The sequence below is a fragment of the Ipomoea nil genome, unplaced genomic scaffold (genome assembly GCF_001879475.1).
Source record: "Ipomoea nil cultivar Tokyo-kokei standard unplaced genomic scaffold, Asagao_1.1 scaffold2704, whole genome shotgun sequence".
In the NCBI taxonomy this organism is placed as follows: Eukaryota; Viridiplantae; Streptophyta; class Magnoliopsida; order Solanales; family Convolvulaceae; genus Ipomoea; species Ipomoea nil.
The window spans coordinates 2,392,278-2,409,714 of NW_017619132.1; the positions used below are offsets into that span (position 1 = coordinate 2,392,278).

At 35.2% G+C, this 17,437-nt stretch overlaps 2 protein-coding genes across 3 annotated transcripts; both read right to left on the minus strand.

Annotated features, from left to right (window-relative positions):
* Window positions 1-2,594: 2,594 nt before the first annotated feature.
* Window positions 2,595-9,656, minus strand: LOC109155815 (putative E3 ubiquitin-protein ligase RING1a). Of its 2 annotated transcripts, none has more exons than XM_019303471.1 (10): window positions 9,124-9,656; window positions 8,898-8,937; window positions 6,114-6,172; window positions 5,167-5,248; window positions 4,895-5,015; window positions 4,710-4,751; window positions 3,718-4,254; window positions 3,502-3,609; window positions 3,078-3,257; window positions 2,595-2,988 (listed from the first exon to the last, which is right to left on the minus strand). In XM_019303471.1, the coding sequence occupies exons 1-10, from the start codon at window positions 9,395-9,397 to the stop codon at window positions 2,941-2,943; spliced, it is 1,491 nt and encodes a 496-aa protein (XP_019159016.1). In that variant the 5' UTR covers window positions 9,398-9,656; the 3' UTR covers window positions 2,595-2,940. The 2 variants fall into 2 exon arrangements, with proteins under 2 accessions (XP_019159016.1, XP_019159015.1); XM_019303470.1 differs by having other exon boundaries at window positions 9,073-9,645.
* A 1,962-nt stretch (window positions 9,657-11,618) lies between these two features.
* LOC109155830 (squamosa promoter-binding protein 1-like) lies at window positions 11,619-12,839 on the minus strand. Its single transcript, XM_019303497.1, has 2 exons — window positions 12,544-12,839; window positions 11,619-11,988 (listed from the first exon to the last, which is right to left on the minus strand). Exons 1-2 carry the CDS (start codon window positions 12,810-12,812, stop codon window positions 11,823-11,825), a joined length of 435 nt encoding a protein of 144 aa, XP_019159042.1. The 5' UTR covers window positions 12,813-12,839; the 3' UTR covers window positions 11,619-11,822.
* Window positions 12,840-17,437: the final 4,598 nt, after the last annotated feature.

Consider the following 17,437-nt stretch of genomic DNA (forward strand, 5'->3'; position numbering starts at 1 on the left):
AGGAAGCGCGTTTTGACAAAATGACAGTCGTTTTTGCATCCACAGTATAATTTGCCGAATTTTGACGGATAGACATTATTATGAACGTACGTGAACTATTACAAAGTCCAATATATACAATTACAGATAGATTTCGTATGAATTTGAGAGTTTAATTTTGAATTTTAATACTCACAACATTCTTGTTGGGAGATAGGGACAAATGATATATTATAACCACACTTTTTAAAGATCCCATCTTCGGCCCGGCTTTGATGAAAGGAAGCTTGCAAGTCTTTCATGCACTCGCACATGTTTTTAAAACCCACATCTATTCCGATGTCGCACAGGCCGTCTAAGTTGGAGCAGCACGCCGGCGACGGCGAATCTTCGTGTCCGTTGAGGTACTCTTCGCACTCGGAGATATGACGGATCACAGCTGGGCAGTACTCCGACGCCGGCGACTGGACGTAATTGTCGTCATATTCATATTCGTAATCGTCACTATTTCCCGACTCCGGCGCCGGCGACTGGGGGTTATCGTAGTCAGATTCATCGACAACGTAGCCGTTGTAGCTGAAGGGCATTGCCTTGCCCAGACTCGAAACTGCAAGAAACATTGACAGGCACAGAAGGAGAAAATAGGAAGAAAAAGAAGAAGAAGAAGAAGAAGAAGAAGAAGATGATGAAGCCATTTTTATTTTGTTTTCGATTTTATTATTATTGTTTTTTATATTTTATATTATTTTTCTGATCTCCTTTTGTTATTTGGGATGGTAAACTATGTTTGTGTATATATTTATATATATAGTGTTTGTTCATAACGTACGCAATTAATGTATTAATGCACTTGTAATAATATGTTTTTTGTCGGCCTAAATGTCTATTGTACTTGTAATAAAAGCACAACAGAACGTTTAATTCATGGAATAAGTTAAAAATAAGATTACATTTTTCTTTTGAATACATCTATTCCGTTGTTTGTTTAACGTTTATTCCAAGAATAGTATTTCTTGAAATGAGTTATTCTCTCTGTGGAAATAGCCTCTCCTAGGGCCCGAATGAGCGCTATTCCACGTCGAGGGAGATAATGGCGTGGCTGGTTTGGAGGATATCGATTTTGTAATAACATTTTATTCTTATTAGTATTACATTTTCCAATATAAGTATTACATGATCTTGATCCGACTCGTCTCACAGATCTAACACAAATTTTTGCCTTGTTCGTAACGTATATGTAACTAACAAAGCGTTTGATTAATGTATTACTGTACTCGTAATAAAATACTTTTATCATCCTAAGTGTCTGTTTGTTTTCATAATTAACCTCTCTTACCTTACAACGGTATACATGTTCATATGTTAATAGATGTTCTTATTTGAAACTAAGCCTATATGGGGTTGGTATATGTATGTAATGAATGATTCAATTAGAGTGCACGGGACATTGTCCTCGGGCGATAGGGATTCGGAGGTCGTTGTCGTCCCAATTACACAACTCATAAATCTCAGTTTGGGCGCGACGATGAAGGAAGAAACGTCGCAAATCTTTGGTGCAGTCGCAAATCCTCTGAAAGCCCGCCTCAACGCCCAGGCCGCCCAGGTTCATGACGCTCTGGCAACACGCAGGCGATGGCGTATCCTCGTGTCCGTTCAGGTACTCCACGCACGTCGAGATGTAACGCTTCACGGCGGGGCATCCCCACGCCCCCTCGTCTTCCCGCGCCGCCGGCGGCGGGTCGCCATGTTCAATATAAGGAATTTGGTCGGACGAGATTGCCTTGCCCACACTTGAAACGGCAACAAACATTGAAACACACAGTAGTAAAGAAGAAGAAGAAAAAAGAGTCATTTTTATTTTTATTTTTTTAATTTTTTGTTATATTTTTCTTCTTTTGTGATTACATATATAGAGTTGTTTTCATAACGTAGGCAATTACTAAAGCATTTAAATTAAATTGTTAAAGGAAAATATTATTATTGTAAATTTTTAATTGAGCATTGCTAGGCATCCATCTATTTTTTGCCTCAACATGTTTTTTTTTATGTGTAACGCTTATTTGAGACCGTCTCACGTGTCTTAATTCGTAAAATGGGTCAGATCTTTGATGAATGGATCGAATCTTTGACCTCATTAATCATTTAACCCGTCTCACGGATTATGACCCGTGAGACAGTTTCACACATATTTTTACCTTTTTTTTTTAATATTATTTATTGGGTTCTTTTACCGAGTAATAATATCAAAGGAAGGATAATTCTAAGAGGTAAAAACATATTTTTCTTTTTAATTGCAGTTAGCATTAATTACTGTATTAATGTACTTGTAATAAAATGGTTTAATTGCTGTTAGCATATAATTAATGCATTAATGTACTTGTAATAAAATGGTTTTGTCATCCTAAAATTCAAAGATAATTGAAAATTCTTTTTCTCTAAATGCCAATGCACAACCATAAATTATAAAAATATCTTCTTCTTTTCTTTTTTTTTTTTTTTTCAATCCTTGATCATCTTAAATGAATTCAACCTTGGGGAAACCGAAAAAATAAGTATCACCATAGTTTCACATGCAAACTGATAATTAAATTATTAATTTGTTTTGAAGAATAGTATATGAAATACATAAAATTTGATTGACAATCCATTGATGTTCTATTCACATTAATACATAGATTAAAGATAAAAGATCATTGTTTTAACATCTATAGCAATTTGGAGTAGCTGGGCATGTCATATGGGCTAAATTTTTCTTCTTAAACCCAGCTGTAAAATTAATATACATCTTCCAAATATAAAACAAAGAAAAAAAAAAACAAAAAAAAACACCAACCAAAACACAGAAAAATATCTTTCTTGAAAGTTAAAATCAAGACAGATCTCCTCAGTCACCAAATAAACGAAAGAGAAAACCCCATTTTTCCTATTGATGATCCCTCTGCTGCTTTAGGTAGTGAAATCTTAATCCATGATGCATATGTTGGTCTTCTTTTGCATGTATCCTAGGGTCTGCAGAGCAAACATGGGAACATGAGTGAAAAAAAGAAGCTAAAATTCCAAGGAAATGAAACCAGATTAGGATTTTGATGAACACTCACCAAGTCCTTGCTAGAATGGTAGTTGGATTGAATCCCAGCCAAGGTTTCTTGGCCTGGCAAAATTTGCAGCTCACTCGACGAGTTTGATGAGTTCTGAGTGGGACTATTTTCATTGCCCTTCTCCTCCAACGACACTATTTCAATGTCGTTTGCCTGTGATTTTACCTCACGAGCAATATGCTGAACCAAAAGAAATAATTCACACGCGTATAAGGTCACATTTGGATTGAAAATTATTCACAGGTGAACAACAAATATACAGTTGCCAGGTAGTGGTGTAGCATAAAATGAGCAGGTTGAATCTATTGGTCAGAATTTGGATTGAAAGGCATTATTAGTACTCAGAATATTATTTCAAAAATGTCTTGTGTGCATTGGAATGGGTCATTGATGAATGGCAGTATAGTGCATTAAGGATTCTTACTTCACGGATGTCATTAATTGACAAATTTGAATCACAGCAAAGGTAGGGCTTGTCCAAACTCGGTGTTTCTTCTACATTCAAGGAAACAAGCTGAAGGTGTGCGTCTTGCTGTAGTAAAAGGAAAATGAAAAGACAACTTATTATAATGCAGAAATGAAATGATAATACGAGCAATCATTCTCAAGTCAACAACACAAGAATAATCTAGTACTGTACCTGGGATTCATTTCTCTGTCCACTCTTAAGATAATTAGTTAACTTGGATAACCGGTTGGCATGAACATTTCTGCTGCTACCAGCACTTCCATGTCGGACATGACTCCTCACACCACCTCGACCCCAAGTAAATGCTTCTGGCTTTAGTACAGGTGCAACATGTCCAGAGGAATCATCTGGATTTTCTCTGATTCTTTCAGCAGAATTTTCCCTGCGTCCATCTTCTGGATTGATGGCTGATGGTGATGGATAGGCCTGGTTGGATGGGGTTTCTGTGCGTCTGTTGCGTCTCCTGGGCTTGATTTGTGTCCCATGTTCATCGGTTGGAGATTTGTGCTCAGGATCATCTTCACTCTCATTATGATCGGATTGGTGAAGTTCAGTGGTCTGGCTGTTTCTTCTTCTCCTTGAATAAGCATTCTGATAATTACGAGATCCTCTGGGTGTAGATGTAGTAATCAGATCTTTATTCAATTTCCGCCTCTTGTTTAATGCTTCCGATTGTCGTTGAGAAATTTGGGCAATGGACGCTTGGATCTGTGAATAACATTTTGAGATACTCATCAGAAGTCAGGAATCAAGATCAAACAGTAAAACTCTTTGATGCACAGCCAACCAAAACTAACATCTGTTGAAACTGAAAGGTGTAGCAGACCAACTGCAAATCAATGAGGTATGGAAGAAAAATTTAACCCACTTTGCTAGAACTAATCATTGAGAGAGAAAACATCAGTCCATGATTCCATACCACGTCTTTACTACTGTTATACTCCATATTTTGATTTTCTTATATTTATCTGTTTGTAAAATATACAATTTAACCACTTATAAAGGTGAAATCTGCAATGGGATTTTTTTGGGGGGTTATCCGGTCAATAGAATTAGAAGATCTGGACCAGCAAAAGCCACAGGTGGAGATTTTACTGATAACAATTATAAGCAATTTGCATGCACCATCATTTACACGGTGTAGGAATTGAGACTGATCTGACCTGCTGATTAAGTGCTCTCTCCTCTTCATGAAACACAAGTTCCTGAAATGAAGTATTCAACAGCAGAGGAACGTTAACAGTAATTAGGGAATGAAGGAAGAAATTTTCTGTGTATTACATTTTTCCCCCTTTAGGGGAAGGGATGGTATTGACAATTACAGGCTTAATTCCAAGTAAAGATATACCTCCTCTTCGTACTTCTCAACATCTGGATATATTGCCTGAATTATTGCATCAAAGATGGGATCGTCTCTTAACGAACGCCGACTAGCACAGTGTATGCGGCAAGCAGGACACTCATTGTTCCTAAAAATGGGTTATTACAGTAAACAATATGAACTGGAGTGTTAACATATGGAAATCCTCAAGCATAACTAGTTGGCCCATAAATGATGTTTATTCTTCGATAATAAAACACAATTAAAAACTAAGTGAAGTGTGTTACGATGTTACATACCCCAATCTCATTGACTTATCAATGCACTCCCTGCAAAAACGGTGTTGGCACCCCATCACAACACGAGTTCTCTTGATGATACCTGGCCATGAATGGAGGTGCTGCCAATGTTTAGATACTAAATTACACAATTGTGGTTTCCTGAACAAAATGTTTAGCAAAAAACTAATAGCAACCACCCATGTTGGCGATAATAGTGACAGGAAGCAACCACCATGTTCAGAACCAGCATTCCATGCAGGAAAAGATCAAAAAGCAAAAGTTGCTATGTTTTCATAGTACTCCGAATAAATCACCAAACAAGTTGACTTTTGAGTAAATGAACCGCTAAACAAGGTTAGAGTTGGAATATAACTCATCATAAAAACACTACATGTGAACATTGAAGAAGATTTGCTAAACCAAGATTTCACCATATAAAAACATCCACTTCCACCATGGAAACTCACTCAATATATTAATATAATTGGTTTCATGACAAGCCCTCAAGGAGTATATTAGTAGCAGAGGTATCTGGTTGGTTGGAAATGGTATAATATCATTGTTTTGGATTATACAACTTTTTCCTTTGGACCAACTGTAAAAAATCAGCATCGCATGAAAATTCATTCTTCCCCATGCCCCATACAACAACAATATGGGGGAACTGCAAAAGTAGATAAAACTTGAGAAGTGTTTAATAGCAACAGACAGAAATAGAAGAACATTTTCAGAACAATGAATACAGGTTACGTATCAATGCCCTGGAATAGTATTACTGTTGGACAGGGAAAAAAGGTTCTTACATAAAAAGCCAACAATACTTGGACAAATAGGGGCAGGCATTCTACACCTCTACGAGCTTCAAGTACTCAAAAAAAGTTGCATCACAACTCTAGCAAAAATGCAAAAATTTATAATAGTATATATTTAAATTTTAAAATAATAAAAGATAAATGTCTGAGTACCTAGGCATATTGGGCATTGTACATTGCCACGAATATCTGATCGTGACACAGAAATCAACCTGCAAAAGGTGAATTAATACAAATACCCAATTATTAGTGAAACTTAAATAAGGTTCAGGAAAATGAATAACCAAGACACATATGAAATAATGCATGAATCTTCTGTTAAGAAAAAGAAGACGCAAACACACACAGACAATGCAGAAATATTCATGTATTTATTGGTTAATGATAACAGAAGGGATATGACATTCTGATTTTTTTCATTTTGGCTCTGGCTGAAAAGTACAGCTTACAGCCTGGTATTTGTTCAACAGACAAAAAAAAAGGTATGGGAAAACAGAAGCTACATATTATCCTAATAATAATGCACGTTTTTGCCAGAAGACTGTCATAAGAAGACAAATGGTCTCATTTTGTTCAACAGACCTCTATCCACTTGCTTTTTTCAAAAACCACAAGGTTCAAGAGACTGAATGAAGTGCAGATTCCTCAATTAGCAAGGTATAACTGTGACTATAGACATTGCTAAACTAGTGTTCAACAGACCTGGTATTTGTTCAACAGACAAAAAAAAAGGTACGGGAAAACAGAAGCTACATATTATCCTAATAATAATGCACGTTTTTGCCAGAAGACTGTCATAAGAAGACAAATGGTCTCATTTTGTTCAACAGACCTCTATCCACTTGTTTTTTTCAAAAACCACAAGGTTCAAGAGACTGAATGAAGTGCAGATTCCTCAATTAAAAAGGTATAACTGTGACTATAGACATTGCTTTGCATAATTGTTGACTTTTACCATCCCAGTAAGAAAACTCTTAAGGTATCAAGGAAGAAGAGAGGCCATGTACAAAATAGATAGATAAGATTCAAACATATAAGTCAAATTAAGAAATGGTAGTGCCATCCCTATGCTTAAATATGTGCCTTTCCAGAAATCCTATGTAACAATTCCAGTAAATAAATACAACTACTTTTCCAAGGAAAGAAAGAGAGAAGGGAAAGGTAACTCTGAGCTACTAACTTAGCCAATTAAATTTTAAGTGCACTAAAAGTGTAAAGTTGATTGCAATAGTTTTCCAAAGTTAATACTCTGCAGAATATACTTGACATCATACCAGATGTAAAAGCCTTGGTGACTGTTGGTGTATATTAATAAAACCTCCTTACTCGTTAAAAGATTTTATATATACACTGGAAATCACTTATAGCGGTGCCAAAAAGAAAATATCAACTTAGGCTGCTTGTAAGAAGAGAGATCATATTTTAGAAGCCACTTCCAAGTGATATGTCTAACAAGACTGATATAATGTGGTATAGAGTGTTGCTTAAATAAACAACTAAACTGAAAAAGCAAAAAAGAAATGAGATTAACACTATACTGTTCTTTCCTCATGGTTTACTTTTGACATCAGAAGACAAGAATAAGGCAAATACAAGATATTTATGATATCTCCAACAAAGCCTATTACCTTTCTATGAATATCAAATACAAAACTAGTTTGATTTCAGGAAAAAAGCTCCTAGTTTTAAGTAGCAATTAAAAATTTTCAGGCAAATTTATGCTTAGAGTATGGCCATGAAAAATATGCATCAAAAAGACCCAAGAATACCAACTAAAGATTCTGAAAATGCCCATCCTCCAATATTTTGAGCCCTAGCACCTTTTCTACCAGAGCCTATGGCTTCTTTTGCACATTTTGTTTCATATTAAGAATGTAAACAAGCTTAAATAACTAAAAGGTATAGTGAAGATACTCAATAGTAGTTTAATAAGAAACAGGCAAAGGAAAAGCCCCATCATCTATAAAATATCAATCAACATCAACCTTGAGCATTGTAGCAAGTATGTAATAAAGCAACCTAGAAACTAAAGCTAGCTGAACTTGAGCAAGAATGTCCACAAATTATACTTGAGAGTTGTGAACATAAATCAGAGACATAATATCCAGCACAAGAAAACTACCAAAAGTTAACACCAAAGACTGTTTGCAGTTGCACATATGCTGGTATGCAGCTATGTGCAATTAATGGAAGCATGAGAACTATACAATGTTGTTGGGCTCTTCTAGTCTTCTACACATGAACAAAATCTCTAGGTGAACCCTCACATTAATGTAAGGTTTGCTAATGACCATGGAATGCAACTATTCAATTCTAGAATGATTTTTGCAGAAATAATGTTAAACAGTTCTACTGCTCTAAGCACTATCCTTTTCTCCATGACATTGGAAAACACAAATGAAAAACTGTGAGAATGTGATCCACAAAAAAAAAAAAAAAAAAAAGGAAAGAAGAATTCAAAGAAGTATATGCTTATATGCTTTAAAGGCAAAACCCCAGTAGGGTTTCCATATTCACAATCACATGTATATAGAAAGCATTATCAGCACTGGCAAGAAATAGCATTATATCATGCAATACCTTCATGCACATTAAATCAAGCAGAATGAGTACATGTAAACTCTTGACATTTTGAAATCACACTCAAAACAGTCAAAAGATCATAACTTCAAAAGAAATAACCTCAATCAGTCCAAAAAAAAAAACCCCACACAGATGCCCAATTCAGAAACTTGACTCATGCAACAAAAATAAACAGAATTCCCCTCAGAAACCATCAAACTTTAAAATAAACACTGAATGAAACAACCCCAATAGCATAACAGAGACCTCGAACTAAGCAAACAACAGAACAAACAGCAAACTGGCATCTCGAAAACAAAATAACACGTGCATGTAAATGGGGATACATATATGGCATGAGAACAAAGGATTTACTCGTCAAAGTCTTCAGGATCAGTTCCACTCCCATCAGAATCTGAAAATCAAATCGAGAAAAATCAATTGCCAAACCAGAAGCAGAACCAAAATGCAAACACACATTCGCAGCTCAGCAAGCATACATATATACACAGATTCGTGTATATATGTACACCGATTCGCAAACACATACAGATTGGGTGCGTGTGTGGATGTGTGTTATATTCTTCACTAAATACGTAACCATCCTCAGAAGATTCTCTGATTGATTCCTGATCATGATTGGGCGCCTGCTCCTCCAGCTGCGCCCGTTCCTGCTCTCCCGTTTCTAGCTGGATTCGTTGCTGCTGTTGCTGTAGCTCGTCTTCCGGAGCTCGGTTTTGTTCCCCGCCGCCACCACCGCGACGTCGAGATTGCTTCCCACGGCGCCGTTGATTCCGCCGGTGTTGGGGCTGATACAAGCTCTCATCATCGTCTTCGTCCTGATAATTCGACGAATAGCGCTTCTGCGCCGGCATTTCCCTCCTCTCTGCGCCCACGCTTTGCCTTTACAGATTATTGGCTCCTCCCTCCGTCATCTATATGCACATATCAACATATACGCATACGTATATTTGTAATCTATATACATATAAGTGGAGATATTCAAAGAAGAAGCAAAATTGGGAGAGGGCAAATTGATAAGAATGTATATGTAAACTGTGCTCTTCGCTTTCTACGAAGAGAAAGAGACGAAAGGGGAGGACTAGACGCAAGATTTTTCACTTTTTTTTCCTCCACCATTATATATATATATATATATATATATATATATACTGCTTTCATCCTTTTTTTTTTTTTTGTATGTAATAATACTGAAAATTACCTAACTTTCCAATTTTTTAATATTTAATTTATTATTATTAGTAGTAAATTACATGTGTATAATTTGTATTACTAAATTTATAAATGTTATAAATCATTTAAAAAAAAGTTTGACCCTTAATGTTGTCTTGATTGACTAAAATCGAGAATACTACATTGCCCATATTTGGACAATAGAGTTTAACTTGAAATCTTATAATTAGCTCATAGTTGGACAATAGAGTTTAATTTGAAATCTTATAATTATTAAGTTAAGTGTTTGACCAATTTGACTAAGGATTGCTCCTGTCATATTGTCATATTTTTATTTATATTATTAGATGTTGTGTAATTTTGATAATGTAAAACTATTATATATTATTAGTATTAATTCTCAAGTGTGAAACAAGATTGGGAAATACGAGTACCTCTCGGAGTGTTTGATCTCTCCCCTTCTTCCAAGTGCAATAAATGTGCATAAAGATTTTAGGGATACATGTCGACCTCTCAGCATGTCTTTCACGTGTCTCTCGCAAACACGACAACAAAAGGGACAATGTCAAATGTCGATGTAAGTCTTATTATCTTAGGGATGTGAGTTTCGAATGACTTGCATTTGCCAATGTATGTTCGGTGGTCGATCATGATCGATTTGCATAGGTAACCTAACCAATCTTTATCCTGACTTGTGCGCCCCATGGCGTTGTTAAAGAGTTTGGGTCTGATCGAAAAGTGCAAAGGACTTTGTACTATACGCTCAGCATGTAGTAAGATAGTGTATATTCACTATCATATACGGAGTATTATATGTAATTTCACCATCAACAATATAATGGCTTCACTCGGACATGGTTACGTTCTCGATCAACACAAACCTCTCACTCCCTATGAATCGAAACATACTATTACATTCTTAGTCCTCTTTTGCACAATCGGGGATGTTTCTCACTAGTCTTCTCATTCCCTCCTTATCTTTCAAGAGCTTGACTTCTTCCACGCAATATACTTCAAGAAGCAAGTTAGCTACAATAACTCTTTTCACATACAAGTTGTGCAATCCTTTTAAATTTTTTATTTTTAAAAATTAATTGATACTTAATGTATACTCGTTAACATTTTATTTTTTAAAATATACTTATCACATTTAAATTTAAAGTTGGTCAATTAATTGACCATTAAATAGGGATTTTGACAAATTGACAAATAATGTGGAATAAAAAGAGTATTGTTTAATTTCCTTAATAAATATTTTGAGAGTGATTGAATGGGAAATTTAGCAAGGGCAAGACGTACTCAGGTGTATTAAATTGGCATTGCCAAACAATATGTACTCTATAGAATATGTTAAGTAGGGTAAGGTGTATTGAATTGGCATTGCCAAACAATATGTACTCTATCTATAGAATGTAAGTAGGGCAAGGATACATAGGGCACAAAATTTAATTTGAAAATGCTACATAGGAAACAAATTAGGCATTTACCATCATACTCGGCATAATCAACTTCTTTGTTATTTTTTGAAAGTAACTTCTTTGTTATTAATAATTACAAAGTTTCAATTTTGACTCTCGGTGAGAATTATCTATTAATTCTGTTGGTTTAATTCGGTCAATTATAACCAACCTAAGTTGATTTACCTCCTTACAGTCATTTGCCGCCTAGGTTACAAGGCAAATTTTCCTCAAAACGCACATCTTAGTAGCAGTTACGTTGTTGGCTTTTTCATAAATCAAAAAATTAACTTGTTTAAATTATAATAATTTGCAAATCATATCTTAAATTTTTTATGAAAAGTATAGACATTGATACTTCTTGCACCACGCGAGTACAATAAAAAATACACTTGTACGATTATGCGATTATACAAAATCGTATGATTGTGTCGCAACGACAAAATCTCAAACTTTATTTTATTTAAATAAAAATTAATACATAATAAATTGCACAAGTAAAATACACCACCAGATATATAGTAAGCCTCAATTCAACCAAGCTATATATATATAACCTCATTTTTATTATATGAAAGCTGCGGGTATTATCTTATTATTAGTTATATCATATTGATATTGATATTCATATATATATTACATATATGAATCATATCCTTCCGTGTTCATCAACTTGAATTATTTGCGCGCGGCTGGTGCCTTCTTCAGCTGCATGGGAATCCGCCGCGGAATTCTTCCTCCGCCGCTCGTTGTGTCCGGCCAGACGCCTCCGGCAACTCCTCTTGGCATCATCGAATTCCCCCACCTCATGGAATCTGCATGCAATCATCACCAAATCCCAAAATAAAATGTCCTTTTTTTTTTTTTACCAAAAAACCCACCGCTACTATATGCATGAAATAAATTAAACGCCCGCATGGGTAGCTCAACTGATCATAGAGGTGAAACTTTGAAATAATGACCAGAGATCGAGTTTACATCCTCCCAAATGCTCTGTTGGATCGGGGTGTGGAGACCCTTAGGGCTGGGGTTCAGCCTTTGGAATAATGAAATAAATTAAACCCCAATTTTAATTTGTGATCTTAGTTACAAAAGATCACAAAAAAAAAGTAAATTAGCATATCAAACTATTCTGACTAACAGAATTCTCGTGGTTACCAAGCCAACAACTTTGCTGGTTGCCATGATAAAATGACTTTCTTGAAGATTAAGGAAATGTCATATGTTAAAGTTGGCCGGCCGGCGGCCGGTGACGTTAAAGAAACACAACCAACCATTCAGTCAACCCACAATTTGTTTTGCAGTAAATTTTATATAATGTGACTACCCAATACTGAAAGAATACAGTACAATGAAAGTAATATAATTACCGGCTGCATTGCTGGCAAAAACGTTGCCGGAGTCCGGCGATGATGACGACCTGCGCCTTAGCATGGTGCTCACAGACCTTATGCCGCCTATGGTACTGCTTAGCGTCGCTCAGATCAGCACTGCACTTTTCAACTTGGCAACACCTCATTGATCCGCCGCCATAGCCGCCGCCGCTATTCTCTCCTCCACCTTTCCTACCTCCTCTCCTCTTCTTATTGTCTTCATCCCGCAGTAGCAAGTCCTCCTCCATTGAACCACTTCTCCCCATCTTCCTGCAACTTGCCCGCCCATCATGCATATTTATATGAGAATTGGTGAAAGTGGGAGCTAGCTAGCCAGAGAGGGATGTGTAGTAAGCTAAGGACCACTTCTCATTCTCAATTATTCTTCTTTTGTGTTTGTTTGCTAGTGCTTGTGTGAGTGTGTTTGATAGCTACTTCAATCTTTTCTTGGCACTGAGTAACCTTCTGGACAATACTATACTAAATCGTAATGTGGGTCAAGTCTAACATTCTGTCAGAGGCTAATTGCTACACAAGTATAAAGAAATAAAGTTGTACATGCATTCGCTACTAGCTGTAGGTTTTGACTTAGTAGTACGATCTGGGTACGGTAACATTGACTACAAGTTGCATTTTCCTTACTAGCTATATGGTTTTAGGAATAATGATAAGGGTTTGATAATAACATATGAATATACAATAAACGTATTGTTCAACTATCAATTTAAACTTTTAGTTAAGACGATAGAGTACGTACAATTTCAGACCCAAACTATAATAATAGATAGTGTTGTAAAAATCAGCCTAGGCAAGGCGATTTCAGCCCTATGCACCTTTTAGTTGGTTGGTCGACTAGGCGCCCTAGCTAGGTGCCGAGTTGGACGTCTAACTCTTGCCTAGTTGGCGTCCAACTAGGCTGAGTCAACACCCAATTAGGCTGAGTGGTATTTTTTGTCTGCTCGGTTGCTCATTTAGTATATTCCTCTAGCAATGTGCTCAACTAGCCATCTAACATATGTAGTTGACTAGTTTGTAAGATTATAATAGTCTAACAACTCACAGCCCTGAGTGGAAAAAGTGAAGATGATATTTCTCGAATTACTAGACCGCCTAGGCAGCTCTAGACACACCCGGGCCAGTCGGGCGCCTAACTAGCGCTTAGCGTCTTCTGCAATATTGGTAATAGTTGATTTCTCTTGTGGAGTTGACATGGAATCTTATTAGTGTGGGGGAGGGTCACAAGAATGTTGTATTATTATATATGTTCATGTGTGCAGTATGTGGGAATTGAAAGCCAATCAGGTGGAATATAGAAAGCTACATTTGATGTTGAAGGCGGCATCATATCATCTTTTGTTCTCCAAAAACTGTCATCCATATGATCGTATCCCTAACATGATAGCACAATTTTGTTGGAAGGTTTTCAACATATATTGCACCAAAAAATAAGAAATAAATAAAGCAAATGCATACAGATCAGATTACCAAGTGATGATAAGTGTTGGATTCGATATGAACTATATATATGGCTAGCAATGATGTCGTGTTCCTACGTTGTGGCCCACGTTTTCGGTTCCCTCTTACCTGTCGAACATGATTTATTCTGTCACTGTCTCATTTTTTCACCCCCCACTCATCATATATAAAACAGTAGCTAGTTGCTGCATCTTGTAACGAATCAGTTAATTGCTACATAGAAGATAGGGAGAATGGCATATTATATTTTGTTGGAGTTTGGAGTTTGTGAACGGGCCGGGTAAGAACACTGAAGGTGACCTTAATCGACAAAAAATTATCGTAAAGTAATTCAACTTATGTTGTGCATGCATGGTCAATCGGTTCAAATCAAGAAAATCAATAGGCAGTTTTGAGCTCTCACAGAAAGTTAAAATATTGTGATTATTAAGTTAATTATTTGGTCAATTTGGCTGAGTTGCCACTCAATTAATTATGTCTTAAAGACTTGTAAAACTTTAAGGTAATTGGATTATTAGAACTCAGAGTTCAAACATGAAGTTAAGTGAAGAGACAAATGTTTATTTTTACCTCTTGCCATTTTAGGGTTTATTGATTTTTTTGCCCACGTGCAACTAATAGAATATTAACGAACCAAAATCACCGCCTTTGAAATTAATTAACGGGTCAAAAATAGACATAACAAGTAACAACAATATAATTGAAGAATTCAGTTTACACATGCCATATAACTCAATAACCAAAATTTGAGGTTTTCATGCTAAAAAATTATGAGTTCGATTATTGTCAACTATTTGTTTAGTTAATTAAATCGGTTGTATGTATAGAGTATTCTCATACGGTTTACCTTTCTTAAGTGATTTGTGAGTTATAACAGAGTTTATTTCGTGCACACTCTTAGCCTCTCTGGTAGTAGCACTGGATTTTCTTTGTAACCTTAAAAAAGTCCACACCCATACCTAAATTGTTGAGATCTATCCATTTTAGATATAATCTCTACGTACACTATTGTTGTTGAGTTTCGAATTGCTTGTCTTTTCCTATTTAATGGCTTTGTGGCCCTTAAGATATGAATGTTTTAGTGTTAACTTTCGGAAGCATCCCTACAAACTTTATATAGTACCATGAAAAAAGGAGAAAAAAAAAAGCATTTATTCCGGATAACAATTTCAATTCATGTACACGTATGTACTTGTGTAAGACAAACAAACGAAAGTGGCAGTGTCAACTAGGCATCAACGATTCTTCACGTAGTAAAGAGAGGGGAGAAGGAGCAATCCTCAGAGGAATATATAATAAGCAGTGACTAAAGAATGCCAAAACATATCCGAACTCAATTAGTTCAATCAAAGTTTGAATCTCAATAAAAATTATGAGTTTACTAAGATATCTGGACTGATGAGATGAAGACTCTTTGTATGTAGAAATTAAAGAAGGTGGATATATAGAGATTAATGGGATAACTCGAATTTTACAAATGTATCAACAAAAAACAAAACAAAACAAAACAAAACAAAAATGTTGTGTGGGATATGAATACTGATGAGAGGTTTGGAAATTGGAATATGGAACCTCCAATCCTCCATGACGTATGATCTTATGCGCCAATGTCCAATGAATTTCAAGAACATTCGACCTCTTAGGACACCTGTGTTCTTGATTTTTTCGAGTAACCAACTTTTGATAACGTAATACAATCTGGATAGTTATGTTATATACATTTAAAAAAGGGAAAATAACATTTTTTTCCCTGTGTTATATACTTAGGCTCTGTTTGGCAAACCTAGCTGAAAAGCTATAAGCTAGGAGCTGATAGCTGAAAAGGAGCTGAAAGCTGAAAAGCTATAAGCTCGGAGCTGAAAATTGAAGAGCTGTTAAGCTAGCTGTTATGATTGAAAGTGTTTGGTAAAATTAGCTTTTTGATAAGCAGATAAATGTAAAAAGACTAAAAAAGACATCTTCATAAAATTTAAATTTTTTTTGAATGCTCATAAAATTTAAATTAGTTTGTTTACATATTAAAATTTAACATTTCGTCTTCCAAAAAAAAAAAAGTAAACATTTTTTAAAATAAAACTATTAGCATGATCGTGATCGTCTAGCATCCCATAATGAAGTAGCAATATTGTCATTGGTTGAAGCCATATTGCTAATTTAATAATAATAATAATAATAATAATAATAATAAGCTAAAGATGAAGAGATTGGCGTGAAGCCATATTGCTAATTTAAAAATAATAATAATAATAATAATAATAATAATAATAATAATAATAATAATAATAATAATAAGCTAAAGATGAAGGGATTGACGTGAAAGTTGGGATAGGGGAAGAGAAAGAGTTTTAATTCATAAGGTTAAAATATGTCATTACTTTAAAATAATAAGGGTAAAGATGGAAAAAAAGTTAGGAAGCTAGTAGCTTATTTTGAAACGCTACCTAAAGTAGCATTCCAAAATAAGCTCTTATTTTAAGCTAGGAGCTTATTTTGAGAACATTACCAAACAGAGCTTATTGCTTATTAGTAGCTTAAAATAAGCTATAAGCTCCTAGCTTTATCGTTGCCAAACAGAGCCTTATAGTATTTTTTCCCTTTCAATTATTCAAGTGGCTATTTTCCTCCCTGAAATGTTAAATGGACATATTTACCCTTAAAATAAATATTTTATTTATTTTTCTTCTCCAACAAATTATGACCACGATTCGGTTCAAACCGAACAGACACTATAACAACTAAACTGAAATATTCCAATTACAATTTACAATTATGAGTTTGATTATTATCAAATATTTTTTTAGTTAAACGAGTTGTATAGAGTATTCTCATGCGATTTACCTTTCTTAAGTAATTTGTGGACTATAACAGAGTTTATTTCGTACACACTCTTAGCCTCTCCGGTAGTAGCACCGAGTTTTCTTTGTGACATAAAAAAATTCAATACCCATAGCTAAATTTTGTTCATTTTAGACATAATCTCTGCACTATCACTACCAAGTTTTGAATTGCTATCTTTTCCTATTTAACGAATTTGTTTTCTTCTTCTTTTCTTTCTCTTTCCCTCTTCTCTTTCTTAATCACACTTACAAAAATCATTAAAAAAAAAAAAAAAAAAACTTTACTATCAATGTTTCTTCTAGATTTATTACTATAGGTATTTATGTAATTGTAATGTTATATTTTTGTTTATAATTTTCATGATTTTAAAATGTAGCTAAAAAGGACAAAAGGACGTTCATCGTACGAATGCAGCGCCCTGCACACTGTAGCAAAAAGCTAAAACATGGTGGAGAAGATGGCGCAGAAGTATCAGCGCCAAATTCTCCACCCGCCTTCATAAAGATATATTTGTAACTTGTCCACTCAACTCCGACATACTGGAAATATGGAGAATTAGCAAAAAACTGAGGTTTTC